The following is a 22,335-nucleotide window of genomic DNA, read 5'->3' on the forward strand; positions in this document are numbered from 1 at the left end:
CCCCATGGGATGTAGGTTCTTTTTCTTGCTATAAAACTACACACGCACAGGGTAGGGACTCAAAAAAGCTAGGTTTTTCTCTACACCGCTGTATCCCCCAACTTCTAGCGCAGCGCCAGGCACCCAACAGGCGTCCGTTTATAGAGTGGCTACTTGATACTGCGACCCGGGCTGCCCCTTCTTCCCCCTAAAACGCTCACTTTCTCGAGTCTCTCCCGGACGCCCGGGGCAAAGCCCAAGGGCTCCGCGAGCGCGCCAGGCCTACTTCGCCGACTCCGCTCCCTGCGCGGGGCTGCAGTTACTATGGAAACGGCGGGAAATAACAACTCCGTTCCCCCTGGGATGAGGGAGGCCCGCAGAGGCAACGGCTGCGGGAGGAACAGCAGGAGCGAGGCGCGGCCCCCGGCGAGTTCACCGCGGTGCCAGCCGAGCCGCAGCGCCGTGCCCCCGCTCCACCCCCACCCCGTCCCCGCCCTCCTGTGTCGGTAGGTACCCGGGCCGCGGGCGCCTCCCGGGGACCCCCCCCTCCCCGCCACCCCACCTTGGGACTTGATTGCGCGCTCCTGTTCGCAGTGTTCAAAGGATGCCCACGGGAGCTTCGCTGGGGGCGGTGCAGGTCTTGGCTGCGGGAGGGGCGGGGGCGAGGGGTCTCGGACGCTCGACTCTCCTCTCTCAGTGCACTTTAGGCATTTATCTCCCAGCGAAGAAAAAGCTGGGCAGCTTCAGCGCAAACCCTAATTACTTGATTTCGGGAACAAACAGGAGATTGAGAAGTGGGAGCCAGGAAAGAAGTTTCAGCTTATTTATAATTATATAGTTGGTGCATGTGTTGTGTGTTCCCACCTCTCTCCCACCCGGGCACACGCAGTCTGCCTGTTTCCCGCCCCTGCCGCAGCTCCGGTGCAGAGGTGGTTACACCTTGATTCCGCCGGTAGCGAGAGAAACAGGTGTGCGCGCGCACAGGTCTGATTGGTGGTGCAGACTCGGGTGAACTACTTGAACGTGCCCGGTGAGTCCTGCAGCGGCAGGGTCTCCGCCCGGTGGACGCCGGGCGCACGCGGGTGCTTCGCGGTCGCCCGTGGGCTTGTCTGTTTCGCGTTTGTTTCAGGACGCGACCCCGCGCCGCGCGTGTGCGGTGAGGCCGCTGGGGCAGCCGCGGTGCCTCCCCCCGGAGAAGCGAGCCGCGCGGGCGTCCCGAGGGGAAGATGAGCCGCACCAGTGCCAGGTCCGGGCACCTGTCGCAGCCGGTCGTGAAGAGCGTGCTGGTGTACCGCAACGGGGACCCCTTCTTCACGGGCCGCCGCGTCGTCTTCCACGAGAAGAAGGTGTCCAGCTTCGACGTCTTCCTCAAGGAGGTGACGGGCGGCGTCCAGGCGCCCTTCGGAGCGGTTCGGAACATCTACACCCCGCGGACCGGGCACCGCGTCTGGAAGCTAGACCAGATCCAGAGCGGGGGCAACTACGTGGCCGGAGGCCAGGAAGCCTTCAAGAAACTCAAGTGAGTCCGTCTCACCCCGCCGCCCATCGTTTCAGGGGGCGGTGGGCTCAGGGGCGGTGGCTGTCCGAGTTGATGACCCTCAAAGCTCCTGCTGCAGTTGCATTCGAGGTTGAAAGCGTGGTTGGAGAAGAAAGCTCACTTAGGGAGCAGTAGGAACAGACTTTAAAGGTGTGATGATGGATGAGAATCTTAAAAAAAAAAAAAAAAAAAAGTATTCAATGACTAGCTATTTGGAAAGACTAGCACAAATGTCATGTTAGATATTTCACATTTCCTGTTCTTTTTCTCTTTATACTTTTTTCTTGGGACCTATCATTTTATTTTTAATTTTGATTGGAGTATAGTTGATTTACAGTGTGGGAATCTATCGATTTAGTTGAAATAATGATTTCTTAAAAATGACTCGGAAAAACTGGATACTGAAATGTCACCAGTGGAGAAAGTGCTCTCTGCGTGTTCTCCTCACTGTGGAAATTCTTTAGATTTCCATTCCGAGTAGAACTGACCACGCCCCACTTTGTGTGACCCCCCCCCCCCCTCCTCCCACCAACTGCACATTAAGGCCATTGCCTTGATGCTTGGAAAAGTTTACTGGCTTACTGTATTTGTCTGCAAGCCTGTCACGGATGGCTGATGGTTAAATCTTGAAGGACAGGGCTCGTTCGTGATGCCTGTCCCCAGTTCCTGGCTGGGAGCTCACTTATTGTGGGTGTTCAGTGCATTGGCAAACTGTGCCTTTGGTCTGTGAAGGGAAAAGAGATAAGACACAGCTTGTTCTTTTGGAGGTCACAATCTAACAGGAGATAGACTATGTGCACACCAGTAATTTTAATGCAAAGTACAAAGGGGTGAGTGCAGTTAGAAAAGTAAAATTATATGGGGGTTGAGAAAAATTATTCCTCATGGGGGTGGGTACTAGGGGACAGGTAGACTTTAATATTCCTTGTTTTTTTTTTTTCAAGTTTTACTGAGGTAGATTTCACATAACATCAACCACAGTGGTTTTAGTATATTCATAGAGTTTTGCAGCCATCACCACCAACTAATGTTAGAACATCTCCATCACTCCCTGAAGAAACCCTGTACCTTCCCAATTTCCCCTTCTCCCCTTCCTCTGGTAACCACAGATCAGTAGTGGTTAGTTTCTCTGTCTCTATGGATTTGTCTATCCTGGGCATTTTATATACAGACAGACCTTGGAGATATTGCATGTTCTATTTCAGACCACTGCAGTAAAGTCAGTATTGCAATACAGCCAGTCACAGGAGTTTTTTGGTTTACCAGTATATATAAAAGTTGTGTTTAAACTATACTGCAGTCTGTTATGTGTGCATTATATCCAAAAAAAGTACATGCCTCATTTAAAAAATATTTTATTGCAAAAAAATGCTAACCATTATCTGAGCTTTTAGCAGGTCATAGTAGTAACATCAAAGATCGCTGATCACAGATCACCATAACAAATACACTAATATGACAAGTGTGTAATATTGTGAAAGTTACCAGAATGTGACACAGAGACCTGAATTGAGCAAATGTTATTGGAAAAATGGCACTGATAGGCTCGCTTTATTCAGGGTGGCCACAAACCTGATTCAGTTCGTAGAAAAACACAATATTGGTTAAGTGCAATGAAGCAAGGTCTGCCTGTAAAAGTCATGTGACTTTGTGTGTTTCTGTCTTCCTTCACTTAGTATCATGTTTTAAAGGCCCATCATGCTGTAGTATGTATCAGTACTTCCTTATTTTCATGACTGAATAATATTCTGTAATATGGCTATAGCACATTTTGTTATCCTTGAATCAGTTGATGGATATTTGGTTGTTTCACTTTTGGCTATTATGAATAACTCTGCTATGAACAATTGTGCATAAGTTTTCATTTCTCTTGGGTATATACCTAGAAGTGGAATTGCTGGATTATATGATAACTCTGTAGTTAACCCCCCCATAGTTTTTAATGTATTTTAATTAAAATTCACCTTGGGCCTCAGGATGGCCAAAAAATCTTTACCATAAAATCTGTGCTTGTGAATTCTGGTTTTAACTATATAGAACTATTTCCCTAAATATCACCAAATTTGTGTAATATACTTCCTTATGTGTTTGTTTAGGTTGAGTTCTAAGTGTTCTGATTTTTGTTATGCCAGATATTCTTTTTATGGGAGGTGAGGGATGTATTTGGTTTTAATTTCCCTTCTCTGAAACCTCCTTTAGTATGCTTTGTCTAACTTTCTTAGGAAAGCACTAAATGAAACTGTGCTTCAAAGAAACTTAGAACTTAAAACTGAGAATCAGGAGACTTGAGACTGAGCTGTTTATTAGCTCTGCATCCTTGTGCATTTCAGTTAATAATCCTTGTGAGTTATCAGTTTCCTAACACAGAAAAGGAACATAGCCATTCCTACCTCGCAGGGTTATTGTAGAAAATAAATGCTATGGATGTGAAGGTGTTTTATAAGCACCAAAGTGTCATATGAATGCAAAGCATCTCCGTGTCCAGTCCCTTTCATCATATACTTCATTAATTTTTAAAGTTAAATAACTTTCATATAAAGCAATTTCATGGGGATGGGAACCTGCTTCAGAATCTATTAACAGCTCAAAATTCCAGGCTCACTTTAATAATAATTCATATTATCTTTTGTTTATTTAGCATTACCCACTCAAAAGATAAAAACAGGTACAGTTTCAAACCAAATAGAAAGTGCATTTCAAATCATTCTTTATACACACACACACACACACACACACACACACACGCACATATATATATATATAAAATAAGAGATTTACATGGCTGCTTTTGCTTTTCACTCACACACAAAAACCCCAGGTTTGTTATAACAGTGTCCATGGTTTGTTTTCCATGCTGACAGATGAATAGTTTATTTATTTATGTTAAAGTGGTAGTATCTATGGTTATAATGATAGAAGCCAGGAAGATTTAAATGCTGAATATATTTGTTGAATATACAACTAGCAGTTTTCAGTTTATATTAAAAATTAGAAAACCGGCAGAACAAAGGAAAATCCAAACATATTGAGGGTAATTCATGTCAGGTAGACCCTGAATGATGCTGGGGAAGATAGCAATGGTGGAAAATATTTTTCAAATGAAAATGATCAACTTTCTTCTTGAATATCTTTTACTCATATTTCTTCTAAAATTTTTGAAACCATGATTAAACTTCAGGTAGCTATCAAACTATTTATTCTCTAGAAGAGACATCTAGAGATTGTTACTTTCCCCAAAGTTTTCCTTATGCATTTTGGGAAGTTGATCCTACTGCATTAATCTGGTGGATCTGAGATGACTTTCCCACACATGACAGTTAGAATGTGTTGTAATTTTGTCAGAAACCAGTCCCTGAGGATTTCCAAAAGACCCATTATAGGCTAAACAGAGGGAGAATTTGCACTGTCTTATGCAAGTAATAACTGTTTATGTAAGGGAAATAGATGATAATTTCTAGAGGCATGATTGACTGAAGCATTCTATCCAAAAAACAACAAAATAAAACATAGCCAAAATTAATTCTGATATAAGTTTTTTGGGGGCATCTCAGCAATTATGGTAGTTGAAGTAGAGAGTGTATCTTTCTATGGTTGTAAATTAAATGCTAGATTTACATTTATTTTTAATATTAAAATATTTATTTAGCACCTTCTGTGTATGAAGCACAAGGGGACCAAATCACAGTGATGGATATGTAGCTTGAAAGTTGACAAAGGTATAAAGTTTTTAGGTTGTGCTTACGCTATAGCTAAAGAATGATCAGTAGTTAATGTATATAGCAGATAGTAATGGAATAATAGGGGTCTCCAGAGGTTAACTAGTTCACCCATCTGTCTCTTAGCTGAACCAGAGCCTAAACCATCCCACATGGCTGAACATTTCTGGATCATTAAAGTGCTCTCCTAGGGAAAAAGCTTTCTCAGCCTTTCACAGTTGTTACTTTAATGCATGGCGTCTGTACAACTCTCTTTGGCCTAAAGTCAGTGATTCATAGAACCATTAAGGAGCTTTATACACAAACTGCTCTGTATTGAAATTGATATAAAAATGAGAAATAATGTATATGCAGTAAGTAGCTAGCCATTGTGGGGAAAAATGTTCCACAATAGAACTATGTATCTCTAAGGCTTCAATTTCATTCAGGTGTAGAGTAGACATGTGTCAGCTCCGAAAGCTGTTCTGTGACTCTTACGGCTTTAAATTAGTAGCTGTTGACTTTTTTTGCTTTTGGCTTAAGCATTTCCTATGGCTTGCTTTGTTTTTTTTTTTTAATAATTTTTAAAAAGAAATTTACACAACTGATTCAAAAGTAATGAAAAGAACCCTTATTCTTTTTATTCCCCCTAGTTACTTGGACATAGGAGAAATCAAGAAAAGACCAATGGAAGCTGTGAGTACAGAGGTAATGCAAATAATAGTAACAGTGCCACTTTGCGTTTCTCACGCTGTTGTCGTAGAGATTCGGATGGCATTCTGATCATAAGAGATGAATTGTCTAATGTGTATAAATAGGACATTACATGTTTTAAGGCAAAGATGACCATTCCTTTGGATCATTAGTGGAAACAAACAGGCTGAGTAGTTGTCCTCAGACGTATAGGACAAGATACAACATACCCTTATTCTTCCATTTTCTAGCTGTGTATTCTCTCCATTTCCTCTTATACTGTGTTTATGCCCAGCAGGATCATATAGGTCTCTCTAGAAAAAAACACAGAGGAAAATATTTTAATTGTGCAGTATTTTTAATAACATGAGGTTAAATTCATTATTTAAATAATTTGCGAGAAGAGGTGGTGATCCCAGACATCGTTTAAACAATTAATGTTGTTTGTACTTTTGATTTTCAATGTGTGAAATAAGTTGACCCAATGTGTGAGAAGCTGACATAATGTGTGAAAGGTTGAACATGAACGTGATAAGATTTATAGCTTAAATTAGACAAAAACAGAAAATTTTCAGGCGGTACTTGTGTTGCTGGTAGAGAATGACCAATGGTTAAAATCTATAGCAAGTAGTAAAAAAAGACATTAGGAAATTAGTTCTGGATATAATTTTTTTTGAAGGCCACACAACTGGTTGAAGGAAGTCACCTTGCTTGAGGTTTGTGACTAAAGCTGACTTTCTGCAATAGAATTTAAAATGTGTGAATTCCTAAAAAAGTAGGAGTGTATATTCTGGATTCTGGTGCCTTTGATGAAGACATTATGCCTGGCAAATTGCAAGAGGTGTGCAAAAAAAGTTGGGAATATACTTAAAAAAATATTAACCTTAACAGAAGAAGCATTCACAAGGACTCTATAGTTGATTTATTATTTGGTAATTGTTCTTCCACTTTGGAGCAGTAACTATTGATTTCTCTTTGGGCCAGTGCCCAGGCTACACAGACAAGGTTTTGATTTATGAATACACATGTTACAGGTGACAAACCCACCTCTTGTCTCCAACTAGATGTTAGCATCTCTCCCTGTTCTGGAACACTACATCTCTCCCACTTTACTTCTTACTAGTGATACACCCCCCCCCCCCCCCCCCCGCTTCTTATTTCCTCTAACTTCGTGGGATATGTGGAGTCTTTCACTTCTCCATCCTTACCCACACAGTCTTGCAAAGGGGAGCCGAAAAAGAGACATTTTGAGGATGCAAAGGAGTTGGGAGGAAGAGGTGAGAAACTGTGACCTTCAGCACTTTCCCTCACCTACCCAAGCCCCACTCTCCCTCTTTTGTTTCCTCCCCCCAATCATTGCTTCCCTTGTGGCTCAGCTGGTAAAGAATCCGCCTGCAATGTGAGAGACCTGTGTTCAATCCCTGGGTTGGGAAGATCCCCTGGAGAAGGGAAAGGCTACCCACTCCAGTATTCTGGCCTGGAGAATTCCATGGACTGTATAGTCCATAGGGTCGCAAAGAGTTGGACATGACTGAGCCATTTGCACAGTCTTTTCTCCCAGTCTGAACAGTGTTTTCACTTCCCTCACTTTGCATTTCTACTCTTTTTTTTTGGCCTCACCTTTGCTTGGCAAGCCAGATCTTAGTTTCCCACAAAGGATGAAACCTGTGCTCCTGAAGTGGAAGCTCGGAGTCTTAAGCACTGGATCACTAGGGAAGTTCTATGCATTTCCAGTCTTGATCTTCACAGAGACCCTCATCCCCAATGTCCACACCATGACCACACTCAAAGCCTGCTTCGAGCAAAGGTACCCCTGCTTTCATTGTCAGAAAGGGAGAGTTTGGGGTTCTTGGCATCCAAAATGGGGATGCTGAATGCATTTCCCAATAGAGATCTCATTTTCACTGTTGGTTCTGCAGCCTTATTGCAGCTGTTTTAGGTGGAGCACAAGTCAGAGAAGCTTTCATGGGCTGCAGTGAGAACCTCACTTTAGTCTGTGAAATTCTTACTGGGCAGAAATACCTCTCTTTTTTTCTGCAGGTGATTTGCCATCAAACTTATAGAGTTCAACAAGTTTATGAGTTAGGGGATGATCTAGGTTCAAATTCTGAGAACAAACTTGACAGAATCTGGCCTTTCACAAGTATAGATTCTATTTTCTCTATCTAAGGTGGTGCTTTCCTTTCGACATTTGTGTCTACTGAGAAAGGTGAGCACACCTGTTAAAAACCTGTTGATAACCACCATTCTTTGGAGTAAGGTAACACATCTTCACCCCACTCCACTACTCTTGCCTGGAAAATCCCATGGACAGAGGAGCCTGGTAGGCTGCAGTCCATGAGGTTGCCAAGAGTCGGACATGACTGAGCGACTTTACTTTCACTTTTCACTTTCATGCTTTGGAGAAGGAAATGGCAACCCACTCCAGTGTTCTTGCCTGGAGAATCCCAGGGACGGGGGAGCCTGGTGGGCTGCCGTCTATGGGGTCGCACAGAGTCGGACACGACTGAAGCGACTTAGCAGCAGCAACACATCTTCAATCGCAGAGAGGGACTCAGAGATAACTTTGAAGTGAGAACATGAATACATGGAATTGGAGAGTTTAGAGTTGTTTCAGGGAAGAAATTTCAGTGCAGTAGTAGCACAAACAATGTTTATTCAAAGATGTTTCAACATGAAGAGTGAGTAAAACTACTTACTCATCAAAACTGGGGGCATTTCCCTCAAATCTGACGTGTTTCATATTGTTTAAGTTTTCGTGTTGAGGCTGCATGATAAAAGTCATGGCATTAAGGTAGATGATTCCATTTTTCTAACTGCTTAAAACATATTAATTTTAGTTCTTCTCAGTGCTTTCCAGGTGGTTCAGTGGTAAAGAATCCACCTGCCAATACAGGAGATGCAGGTACTATCCCTGGGTCGGGAAGATCCCCTGGAGGAGGAAATGGCAACCCACTCCAGTATTCTTGCCTGGAGAATCCCATGGACGGAGGAGCCTGGTGGGCTACAGTCTATGGGGTCGCAAAAGAGTCAGACTCAACTTAGTAACTAAACAACAACTACAAGAACAATAACAACAACATGTTATAGTAGAAGGACCTTCACAGTTTTGTAGAATGTGTGGCCTTGGGTCCCAGCTGTGGTGGCTAGATTTTCACATGTGGAAGAAAACCCGGCCAATGGGTGCTAGGAGTCAGTAGCATTCCTCCCCTCCTCCCAGAACACCAGAGTCCATAATACGATTTGGTTGTTCGTTAGATGGTTAATAATTTAGACGCAATGGTATCCACTTGCTGACTGCAAGTCACGAAGTGAGACATGCCACCTTGATGTCATTGATGTCCTTGGTGGCAGAAACCACCATTACTTTTCTGTTCCATGAGGCTCATTGTTGAAAAGACACTAGAAGGACATCTAGTCCTTCTCTGTACCCATGTCGTCGGGACAGAAAAAGGCAGAACTCTAATGGATCCATTCCACTAACCTGAAAGAAATATGTGGTCTTATTTGGCCAACACTTTTAGTAGCAGGAGGAAAGAAGAGAAAGCAGGAGGATGGATGGAGAAGAAAAGGAGATGGGAAAAAGGAAAAACAAAAAGGTGGCTGGTGGTTTGCACCTGCTCCAGAGTTGGGCAGCGCTGTGGGTTCTGAGCCAATGTCCTTTCCTTTCCCCTCTACAGACAGCTGTTGCTTTTACTAACAGCCAGCTCAAGAGATCTTCTAGACTCTCCTTGGACTCCTGACTCTATTCCCCTGTCATTGTGTTGAGCTGTATTTTCATCTTTCTTCCCACTTTCCCTGTATCCGTGGTTTTAATGAAGACCTTTCTTATCTTCTGACCTTGGTGTTCATCGCTTTATTTATGTCCTCCCAATCCTCGGGCTTCCTTTCCCCTCTGCTCTCTGCCCGGTTTTAGATCTCGTTCTATGCTTGCATGTTCCAGCTTCACCCTTGCCTCTGTCAGGGAAGCAAGCAGTCTGCGGAGCCCTCCGACCTCCTGCCCTGGAGCCTCTGGCCTGCATGTGGACACCTTTCCTCTTCCTTACCAGCCCACATTGTCCTTTTACCCTTTTGCCTTAACTGAAGGAGGTTCTTGTTTTTCTACTTTATCCACTTAGCTTTCATGTGATCGCATTTCCATACTGTGCCGCGTGGTAGGCAGAGGGCGGGGGAGCAAGATTAACAGGACATACATAACCTCTTACGTCCAAGAAATTTACAGTTTTGCTGAACAGACAGATATATGAACATTTCCAGTACTGCGTACTAAGCGATTCAGGCGTCCAACCCTGTTTGTGTTCAACTGTTTATTTCCAGTGCTTTCAACTATCGGGTGGCAACAAAGTCATCCGTGAACTCATCAAAGGAAAGCTTCCTTCTTTGACTGGGAGCTGCAGATGCTGCCATGTTGCCTCCATGTAGCGAATCCTTTAGATGATGACATCCATGTAGCGAATCCTTTAGATGATGACATTCTTCAATAGTTATTTAGGGTCCAAAATCTGTTTCACTGTGTAGGAGGCCCTGAAACACATTCTCTACAGAGGAGACAAGCAGACAGCATGCAGAGCACTTAGGATGTGCTAGGAGCTGTGACTCCCCCAGGTGTAAAATGAATACTTTCAGGAGTTTGGAGTCTAGAGGATGAGACAGGGAAGTAAATCAGCTGTTATTATTGAGGGCACATGTGCTGGGCTGGAAGGATGTTTAGAGGACTTAAAAAGGGTAGATGGGTTTACATAATTCATAATCCATTGGTTTATGTGTTAGCCAGTTTTGAAGTGGTTTCAAATATCTCATTTTTGGCCCACTTCTCTTAGCTTAAGGTTTTGAGAATGTCCCTTTCTCCTCCTTGATTAAGGAGGATAATTTAAGATTTATATCTGTATAGGGATCAAAGCCCGTCTCTCTGATAGAAATAGTGAAAATCAACTGGATAGAAAAGCAACAAAGGCAGCCTTGCCATGAGTCAGGCTCGGAGGACAGACACACAGCAGGTCAGCTGCCTGCACTATAGCCCTCCAGACTCCTCGGTCCATGGGATTCTCCAGGCAAGAATCCTGGAGTGGGTTGCCATGCCCTCCTCCAGGGGATCTTCTCAACCCAGGGATCAAACCCAGGTCTCCTGCATTGCAGGTGGATTCTTTATCGTCTGAGCCACTAAGGAAGCCCAAGAGTACTGGAGTGGCTAGCCTATCCCTTCACCAGAGAATCTTGCAGGCAGATTCTTTACCAGCTGAGCTCCCAGGGAAGCCCAGAGTTAACAGAGAGCACTGCTTCTTCCAGGCATGGTGTTGCTGTAAGATGCCCCAAGGGCCTCCCTTCCTGTGATTACTGCATTCTTGCAGATGACACTCTAGACTTGCTGTACTGATCCGTATTTTACTGGACATCTTTATTTTTTGGCCAGGCCACACAGCTTGCAGGATCTTAGTTCCTTGACCAGGGGTTGAACCCTGGTCAGTGGGGGTTGCTGGGGTTGAACCCACAGCAGTGAAAGCAGCGAGTCCTAACTGCTGGATTGCCAGGGAATTCCCTACTGGGCATCTTAAATTTCTAAACAGTCCTCACCTCATAACAGCCCCTAATTAATCCCCACTTGTAACTTCACCTCTAAACTGCCCACAGTCCAGAAGTGAGTCCTCTAGACTCACCTTGGAATCCTCCAATGAGAACCCAAACCTTAGGAGAGATGATTCCCTTCTTTTTCTTTCTAAGTGTCCTTCTGTGACTTCTCCAAGGGCCATCCCTCACCACCAAATCAACAAATCTGATTTTGTCCGACTACAGATTTGTTCTTGTTTCTGATAGTCTTCACCTGATGAGGCTTTAACACATGCATACAATCTGAGCTGCCGCTTAGAGTGTAGTCTCCGGGAGGTCTGCTCATTCTGTATAATACCTAGCATTAAGAGGCTGGTGTGTGTGTTCGCTGCCATGTCGTGTCCGGCTCTTTGCGACTCCACGGACTGTAGCCCGCCAAGCTCCTGTGTCCATGGAATTCTCCAGGCAAGAATACTGGAGTGGGCTGCCATTTTCTTCTCCAAGAGATCTTCCTGACACAGGGATCAGACTCAGGTCTCCCACATTGTGGGCAGATTCTTTGCTGTTTGAGCTACCAGGCGTCTCTAACAGGCTGGTAGTAGTTTCAGTTCTCTTTAGCTTTGAACATGCCTTATCACAGTTAAGCAAGGTATCTGTTTGCCTCGTGTGCCTGCTGATTCTGTGTTTCATGTATGAGTGGGGTGTCTCAAATAACTTACAAGACTTCATGGCCACTATCTAGCTTTTTAGGGATAAAGTTAGTTATAGTTAAACCTTTGTGTATTTATTGCCTCTTAGAATCTGCTGTGTATGTGCTCAGTCGTGATTGTAGCCTGCCAGGCTCCTCTATCCATGGAATTCTCCAGGCAAAAATACTGGCATGGGTTGCCATTTTCTTCTCCTTTAATGTCTCTGGTATACATTTATTGTCTCTAGTATACTTTGAAACTGTATTGAATGAATGCCATTCACTTAACAAGGATTTATTGTGAGCCTGCTATGTGCCAGGTGACTATGTGTTTGTCACCCGAGAACCAAATAACGTGGCCCCTGTCCTCATGGAGTTGACTGCTCTTTAGCCGTCCTTGCTTGTCATGCCTTACTTTTAACTCTACTAGCGTTGATCTTGGCTGCAGAACTTGTGGATTTCTTTAGCGCATATAACCCCACATTTTAAGGGCTAGACAGTTTTTGAAGGAAAATCAGGGCTCTGTTTGGTTTTCTTCTCCATTTGCCTGCTCCTCCTCACTTGCTAGTGGACAGCCAGTCATAAGTGCAGTGACAGCTAGCAGAGAGAGCTGGTCAGGTCTCACCATCTTCAAAGTGACCCATCCATGATGAAGTGTGCTCTCAGCAGTTGGGAGAACTGCTGTCTTAAGCAGAAATCTTCAGATTAAGATCCGAAGACCCTAATGAATGTCTTCTCAAGGAGTGGAAGCTTCCTCTTCGAGTAAGCATCCTATTGGATCCTCTTGAATACCCTTCTTTCATGTTAGAGTTTCATCTATGGAGAATTTTTTCTTCTTTGTGGAGGGGAATGCTGCAGAAGAAACTTGGAGAGGAGGAAACAAAGGAAGTGAGGTTTTGAAACCTCAAAACTTGACCTGGTCTGGAAAGTTTGTGGGAGCATGTGTTGTCCTTCGGGTCAGTCACTCCAGTGAATGTCTTTAAGATTTTGAATATCATTATTAAAACTTCACATTTCAATTTAATCATTAGGCATCATTTCCAATAAAACATACTATGAAGTTTGCTACTTAAAGGCTTTGGGTTGGGAATGGGTTTCTAGACATCAAATCAAGTGTAATTATTAACCTTACTGTGGGAAAGCTTGGGACTCTGTGGTTTAACTCACTAATCTTTAGCCTGGGAATTCTGGGTTCAAAGAGGGGACTATGAAATAGTTAAACTCCTAAATGTTTCTCTCTTTAACTTGGGGAAAGATTTCCAGATTATGTTTGTCAAGTTTACTAATTTATCAAAACATCAAAGAAAATGAAACCCACTTTTGTGAGTTCCTCCAACAGTAATTGAAGCCCCTTTCCAATCTTTTATTTTACATCTTCCCCCATGTCTCTAATGTAACTGCAGAGTAAGAAGTATTCTTTTAAGGACAGCCAGTTCACATCAGTGGTCATGGTGATTCCAAGGTGACTATGACCTTGCCAAGACTCTAGGAAGACAGAATTTTCTGTTAAAGAACAACTGACATATTTCATTTTTCTTTCACACTTTCCTGTCTTTTTTCTTGGTATTGAACTGTGTGTGGGGGGAGGGGACGGGGGGAATAAGAAGAAGAAACAGAAGTGTTTGTGTCAACCTAGAAAATATTAATCTAATGAAAAATATCCATTAGTAACCCTAATCAGCTCTGACTAAAAGTTAGAGGCTGGGGTCTTAATTTTTCCATTAAACATTTGCCATGGGATTGTTCCATATATCTTGCATTCTCTGCTTGGCATTTAGGTATGATTTAGAATGTCTATGAAATTGGAAGACATACAAATTAAAGCATGTTTATATTTTTTATTTATAGTAATAAGCTGTTCTAAGCAAAGACAGACATTTAACAAGAAAACATTTGTAAAATGATTATCAGCCTTTCAAGAAAAAATATGAAAAGTTTATCTAATAAAATAGTTAAATTGCTAGCTAATTGTGACTATTTAAAAAAAAATCGCTTAATCGAAGTTTTGAAATACTCTCAATAAGACATTTCATTTGCCCCCAAGATAAAGTCCTTTTGGCAACACCAACACCATCCCCCGTGGAACAGAGAAGAACCTCTTGTTCTTATGATGCCTGAGATTTGGAAACACAGAAGATGAATTTTTAGGCATATGTATTATAATTTGAAGTTCTGCCAAGGTATACCAAACTTTTCATTGATGGATACCATGCACCTACTAGAAAATCAATACTTAGGTTCATACTTTAGAGTAATTGTAATGAGCTTATTGCATTTTCTCATGAGTCAAAGGGACAATTCATGATGGAAGTATGATTATTTCCATGTGGTAGGAATAATAAGAAAATGTAACCAAATAGCAAGTATAGCCAAGGAAGACAAATTGTGCTCAACCATTTATTGAATGCTGCTCAGGTATGCTTTCACATTGAGAATATTTATTAAGAGCCTGCTGAATACCAGGCAGTGGGCTGGATTCTAGCCACATTAAGACACTGAGGATGTGCCAATCAGAAATGACAACAAGGTAATTGTCATTGGAAGAGACTTGAAAAGAGTTTTGAAAATGTATAGAAGCGTGGAAAAGTAATACTAGCAGTTGTTAATCCGAAGAAAGACAGCTATTTATTTAGACCTAATTCATAATTAGCTTCAATGCTTATGAAGAATGTGGTGACTAGATCTTTTCCATCACAGCTGGGTACCCCCAAAAAAGGGGGGGGGGACAAAATTAAGCTGTGGTGTGAAGTTTGAAGAATTTCGGTCAGATTGAAAGAAAGATGTTGAAAAATTGGTAAAGATTAGTAGACATTTATTGAGAGAAGGTGTCTTGTCTCTTTTTCATCTATTTTAAAATATAAACCCATTCTTTCCTTTGGCCGGCACATTTCAGTTGTATACCAAGATGACAGGGGTGAACCAAGGCTGCCCTCTCACCTAAGGTTTGGTGGGGCAGGTGGTTATTAAGAGTCTTCCTGGGAAGCCCAAGTTGTCATACTCCCTTATGGATAAAATTCAAATTGTCACCTTCTGTCATGATCTCTCAAGTTTCAGAGAGTTCTTTGGGGTCAATAAGCAGGTGGTGCTGTGATTTGCTGGCGCTTTCAGTCAATTTTTAAAAAGCAAGAAAATCTGAAGCCACACCATGGGAGTAGAGGGTTTGGAGAAGATTCCTGTTTTGGAGTGTGGTTTTTGTGTTTATAACTAGAGTTAGCCTGGTATCCTGACAGATATAACAACCATCCAAAGAAGTTTCCATTTTCTTCCACACATGGTACATCCAGAGAAGAAAACCCAAGAGAGTGATGTGTTAAAGGAATATAGGAAGTGCAACTCAGAGGAATCGGTCATAAGAAGCTAAGCATTTAAGGTCACCTATGGTGATGCCTCTGTTTTTGATTAGGATATAGAAACTTGTCAGTTTAAATTATATTTCTCTTTAATTCAGAACAGATTTGTATGTGTGTGTGTGTGTGTGTGTGTGTGTGTTTAATCTTCTTTTTAAAAAATTAATTTATTTTTGGCTGTGCTAGGAAATGGCAACCCACTCCAGTATTCTTGCCTAGAGAGTCCTGTGGACGGAGGAGCCTGGTTAGCTGTTGTCTGTGGGGTTGCACAGAGTCGGACATGACTGAAACGACTTAGCATGCATGCATACTTTGGAGAAGGAAATGGCAACCCACTCCAGTGTTCTTGCCTGGAAAATCCCAGGGATGGAGGAGCCTGGTGGGCTGCCGTCTATGGGGTTGCACAGAGTCGGACATGACTGAAACGACTTAGCATGCATGCATACTTTGGAGAAGGAAATGGCAACCCGCTCCAGTGTTCTTGCCTGGAGAATCCCAGGGATGGAGGAGCCTGGTGGGCTGCTGTCTGTGGGGTCGCACAGAGTCGGACACAAACTGAAGCGACTTAGCAGCAGTAGCAGGTTTCATTGCTGGGCAAGCTTTCTCTAGTTTAGGGAAGTGGAGGATACCCTCTCCCTGGCGGTGCACAGGCTTGTCATTGCAGTGGCTTCTCTTGTTGAGTACGGTCCTTAGGCGCACAGACTTCAGTATTTGCAGCATATGGGCTTGGTAGTTGCAGCTTCCGGGCTCTAGATCACAGGCTCAGTACTTGTGATGCGTGGACTTAGTTGCTCTGAGGCTTGTGGAATCTTCCTGGATCAGGGGTCAAGCCCATGTCCGCTGCATTGACAGGCGGGTTCTCATCCACTGTGTCACCAGGGAAGTCCCGGGTTTAATCTTAAATGCCTAACTTGTGGAAACTTTGTTTCAAAGACCCAGAGTAGCACAGAGCAGCGATAAGTCCTTGGACCTTTCCTGGTGGAGCAACATGGTGAGCACACTGTGCTGATGAAGCCAGGAACTCGGACCCCATGGTCCCCTCTCAATTCCACTAGGTTCTTGACCCTAGATGTCCCCCAGATATCCAGCTGTCACCTCAAGTCTGCCATTGGTTAAAGCAAAGGTCAGAATATATGTGAGATTTAGCTTACATCTATCACCATATTGGAGATCAACTAGAAAGGTCTGTGTCCCGCAGGTAAGATGCTAATAGTCTTATCTTTATGTACACAATAAAGCATATTTCACTGTACTTGAAAATGGATGGATGGAGGATATAAGGCAGTTTTTTAAAAGTTAGGGTGATTTGTTTGCATTTGGTTGATTACAACATGAAGAATAAAGATGTATCTAGCTTGGTCAACAATGAAAATTCCCATTTATTATTGTGAAAGACTCCAAAGCAGCCAGCCAGAGCCAGCTCAGATGTCATCCCATGATTACATAGTTTGGATGTTTGGTTTGTTGAAAGAAGGTTGATTTCAGTCCACGTGTTAGCTGGGGCCAAAACTAGATGGTGAGGGCCTGTGGGAGAGTGAAAACTAAATGGACGCAGTGTATTTGCAACATCTAATGTTTAACGTGGGACCTTTCTCTCTAGGAAATTTCTAGTGGCAGTCAGTCCTTGATGTTTTGTGTATTTTTCCTCCCTTTCTGGCAGTATTTTTGAGTTTCAAAGATTTATGAACCTCCATACCTAGCTTTGCTATTTCAAATTATATAATGTAATGTAACCAGGCAGCCAACTTTTAGCAATATTTATGAAAGGAGTCATCCAATGTTACCCAAGCTGTGTTTTGTAAATTACATGCTGATTGATAAAATGCCATAGTCACAGCTTGTTTTTCTAGAACTGAACAGATAACTCAATTTCCAGTACTGTGAGTTTTGTGTTAGCTTGCATGGGATCTCCCACAAATGAATTTTTTAAAAAAATGATTTTCAGTATCAAATTAAAAATTATATATATATATATATTTACCATAGCAAAGAGATTTTTTGTATGACCTTTGCAAATGTAGCTGATTTCTCATGAACTATCAATTGGCTAATATTTAAATTAGTCAAATAGTATATGGAAATTGGATTGAATTAACTTTCCTCTAGCTGGCACTTCTAATCAGGTTGCTATTCCCTTGTGTTAATCCTACTTCAATTATTTTATCAATAATATTAACATTGTCTGCTCTTCTTGCCTATTATCTAAACATGCATACACAGATATGTGTATAATGAAGTACAGGCAATGTGATTTGTCACTGGGGGTTTTCAGCATTTTTACTTATAAACTCTTATTTATTCCTAAACTTTCTTCCTCTCTTCTGTTTTCCTAATTCACTTGCTTGTATAGAACCATATTCATATTATAGTTGCCTGATTAGGAATTTCTTTTTCTCTGGTTTATGGTGTCAAGTTAGTGGAGTTGTGTGCATCAAATTTGGTGTCAAGAGAATATGTCCAATGCTTATTATAAATGAATTTATCCTAGAAAGGCAGTCTTGTTTATGTCTGTATTGTTATCTGTACCAATGTCAGTTTAGCTTGTGTCCCAGGCCCCATGGGATTACTCTGAGTATATAGACAGAATTATAAAATCATAATGGCAGTCTTTCTACTCCATCTAAACGATCCTAAAAGATTATGTTAATAGAAGAAGGCTTTGTTTGTGGAGTCTGGAGAAGGGGAGTCTGGCAATGAGTTGCTCTATGTCTCTGCTGTTATTTTAGTCCTCCTTGCATGTGGGAGGGTATGGAGCTCAATGGAATGACACTAATCACAAAGTTATGGCTCTCACTTTTTTTTTTTTTAAACTTGGAATTGGCTTTTATTTTTTTATTTTTGACCTCACCAAATGGCAGTTCCCCAACCAGGGCTTGAACCCCTGCTCCCTGGGATTGGAAGCCCAGAGTCTTAACCACTGGACCACCAGGAAGTCCCAGCTCTCACTTTTTGATAATAAAAAAATTAATATCACAGATTTTTTTCATCAGAAAAGTTCTGACCATTGATTTATGTGCCTGGCATCATGCTAATTGGACTTACAACAGCAAAGAAGTCAGACAAGGCCACAGGCTTCACGAAGCTTGAGTAGTGGAGAAGACAGATTGGCAAGCAAGCACTTGTAATGACATCTGCTGGATGGGAGAGGGTGGAAGGGACAGGGTGCTGGAGCAGCAGCTACCACTGGGTATCCTCAGAGCTTCCAGGAAGAAATGACATTTAAGACCTAAAAGAGATGAGTAGATGTCAGCTAGGCAAACAGAGGAAGGAAGAGTATTCCTGGCAGTGGGAACAGCTTATGTGAATGTCTGCAGATGAGAGATTATGGCACATTTGGAAAACTTAACACACGTTCTGCTTGGCTGAAGCATGGGATGGAAGGGTAGGAGAGGAGATGCATGAGCCAAAGAGACTTAGCAAGTAGAGAGAGACCAAGTCATAAAGGTTTTTAAAAGGAGTTTTGACTTTCTCCTAAAATCAATTGGAAGTTGTTGATAGGGTATCAGCGGGGAATTGATATGATCACTTTTGCTGCCACAGCAAGATTGGCCGTCAGGAAACCACTTAATGGGGATGAATGTGGTACTCATGATGGGCGAGGCTGTGGAGATGGTAGAAGGATCAGAGTCGAGAGACAGGACTGTGATTGGTTGCATGTGGGGTAAGGAGGAGAGATGAGTTGGATGCTTCTTGGGTTTCTGGCTCAGGCAACTGCATAGATGGTAATTGCCCTTCACTGAGATGGGGGAATGGTTGTTTTTTGGTAACACTGACAATCAGACATATTTGAGGTATTAACTGTTTGAACACTGAGCCAACATAAATGATGGAAGATGCACCAAACCAGAATTCATTGTGAGTGTGAACGTGTGTGTATTTTTCTTTATTGTGTGCTTGGTAATGTTCTTCTTGTTTAATTGCTAAGTTGTGTACAACTTTTTTGGAACCCCATGGACCTTGGCCTGCCAGGCTCCACTGTCCATGGGATTTCCCAGGCAAGGATACTGGAGTGGGTTGCCTTTTCCTTCTATAGGGGATCTTCCAAACCCAGAGATTGAACCTAAGTCTCCTGAATTGGCAGGTGAATTCTTTACCACTGAGTCACCTGGGAAGCCCTAGTAGAGTTCTAGATACTATATAAAAATTATCTAATTTAATCTTCACAGCAGCCCTATGAAGTAGGGATTGTTATTATTCCCATTTTGTGGAGGAAGAAATTGATGACTGAGACATGGTCTTATAGAGCTCACAGTCAAGAGGGACTGTGAGTAAATATATTGTGTTAGTGCAAAGGGAAGCATTTCTTATTGTGTTAACAGAATTTAATTGATGATGACCATACAGTGTCTTTTTGCTCTTGAAAGGGCATTTGGAGGGCAAAGGGTTTTGTTTATTTACTGTACTTTGATTTAATAATGATAGAAAGAAAAAGATATTATAAAGAAGACTGAAGGAAGTAAGTCCAGAAGAGAGGCACAACTTTTTTAAACTTTCCTTAATATCCTTATTTAACAAGTTGTCATTAATCACAAAATTGCCTAGTTATTTTAGTTGTATTCTTAATTGACTTTTTTTTTTTTTGCCTTTGCTAATATTCCCTATAGTACAGATATTTATGTTGAATGTTTCCAATACAGTACTTGAAATGGCTTTGGTATGTCTACTTCTAAATGGGTTCCCACAGGAAACCAAAAATATCTTTACATGGAAATTTACTACAGAGTGGAAGAAATTGGAGAAAGAGATAATGAGCCAAGAACCATGAATGAGTTTTTAAACTTTCATCATGTTCGCTGGCAGAGGACCAAGCAAAGGTCACGTTCTGATGGCTTAGCTACAATAGGGCTGGTGAAATGAGCATTGGCTTTTTTCACTTTCTGTGGCTGGTGGTGTGGGGTGTACTTCTCCCCCAGCTTCCTGTGGTGGGAACTGTATTCATTCATACAGAAAATGCATTGATGTGCTGGAAACCAACATTTGACAAATAATTGTCACACATTTTTTAATGGTCCAACAGCAGCATATCTTTTGTTTCTGCCAAAATCAATGCTAATTTTTCTTATACCTCTGAAAACATACTCATCCTCTTCTTCAGAAGGGGGTTATGCATATCTCTTTATCTGCTGTATCTTGTTCCTAGTCAGGATGTCTGGATGATGTCCATTCTTTTCCTAATTCTACTACTTTCTCAACTCAATATTTTGATATAAAGATAATTATTATTACCTCATATAAGTCAATGAGATAAAGGGGCTGGGGAAGATGCTAGTTACAGACAATATCCAAGATATACATGACATCACAAGAAAGGAAATGAGGGTATTTCTTCAGAGAATCATGAGATGAGAGCTAGTATTCGTGATTTCCTTTCCTACCATCCTTCTTAGCTCCCTGACCAGGGATCGAACCTGCACCCCTTGCTTTGGAAGGCGAAGTCTTAACCGCTAGACTGCCTGGGAAGTCCCTCATCCTTCTCATCTTTAGTTAACACTTCATCTGCTTAGGATTCTTAACCAGTTGGGTGGTCCAAATATTTGTTCTGGAGGGATCTGAGCTCTTGGTAGCATTGTCAATACAGGATTGCTGATGCCTTCCCTTAACTTCACTGTTTTTAAAAAAGCTATAAATTACATATAACATGCAAAAGAGAAATCATAGCTACAGTTTGTAGAACAGTAAAATGAACATCTGTGTACTACGTTCAGCTTAAAAAACATAACAGAACAAATATAGTTAAAGCTCCTCTTGTCTCTCCTTAGTCCCATTTCTTGCTTCTTTTCAAAATGTAAACACTATCTTGAATTTTATATTTATCCTCCCATTGCCTTTTGTTTTTCTTAATAGTTCTACTACATATGTATGTAATCCTAAACAATATATAGTTAAGTTTGGAATTTATGTAAATGAAATCATACTCTATTTGTTCTTTTGCAACCTGTTTTTTTTTCTCAGAGATATTTGTGGTATTAATCCATTTAATTTGATTTTCTGAAATTTAATTTGTCAGTAGTACTGAGTAAACACTTATTACTAATATGTAGATTTATTTAATATTATTAATCTGATAAATTTGAACACTCACTGGCAGATAATCTAAAAAAAGTGACTTCATATAATTATATGAGGAAATAGTTGAAAGAATTTAGCTATTTCTAAATATTAAGTATTCTTATTTTAAACTTATAGTATTTTATACTTACAGAATTTATACTATAAGTATTATTATATATAGTATATAGTATATATAAGTATATATATAGTACATATAAGTATATAGTATATATTATTATACTTATAGTTTAAGTATATTATTAAACTTACAGTATAAGTATTATTACAGTATACTTAAAGTATTTAATACATTATAAGTATTAAGTATTTTTATTGTGTCAAAATATATGTATTTAGATGTAAATGGTGACTGCAGCCATGAAATTAAAAGACACTTACTCCTTGGAAGGAAAGTTATGACCAACCTAGATAGCATATTAAAAAGCAGAGACATTACTTTGTCAACAAAGGTCCGTCTAGACAAGGCTATGGTTTTTCCAGTGGTCATGTATGGATATGAGAGTTGGACTATAAAGAAAGCTGAGTGCCGAAGAATTGATGCTTTTGAACTGTGGTGTTGGAGAAGATTCTTGAGAGTCCCTTGCACTGCAAGGAGATCCAACCAGTCCATCCTAAAGGAGATCAGTCCTGGGTGTTCACTGGAAGGACTGATGTTGAAGCTGAAACTCCAATACTTTGGCCACCTGATGTGAAGAGCTGATTCATTTGAAAGACCCTGATGCTGGGAAAGATTGAGGGCGGGAGGAGAAGGGGACGACAGAGGATGAGGTGGTTGAATGG

The 22,335-nt window shown here is 41.5% G+C and overlaps 1 protein-coding gene across 1 annotated transcript in view; it reads left to right on the forward strand.

The window, feature by feature from the left end:
* The first annotated feature begins 1,019 nt into the window (after nucleotides 1–1,019).
* DCDC2 (doublecortin domain containing 2) overlaps nucleotides 1,020–22,335 on the forward strand; it is a 140,881-nt gene continuing 119,565 nt past the window's right edge. The window contains exons 1-2 of the mRNA XM_061146189.1: nucleotides 1,020–1,498; nucleotides 5,865–5,919. Of these exons, the coding sequence (XP_061002172.1) occupies nucleotides 1,206–1,498; nucleotides 5,865–5,919 (348 nt within the window). The 5' untranslated portion in view covers nucleotides 1,020–1,205. The remainder of the gene's footprint in view (nucleotides 1,499–5,864; nucleotides 5,920–22,335) is intronic.

This window comes from Dama dama, chromosome 7 (assembly GCF_033118175.1).
Source record: "Dama dama isolate Ldn47 chromosome 7, ASM3311817v1, whole genome shotgun sequence".
In the NCBI taxonomy this organism is placed as follows: domain Eukaryota; kingdom Metazoa; phylum Chordata; class Mammalia; order Artiodactyla; family Cervidae; genus Dama; species Dama dama.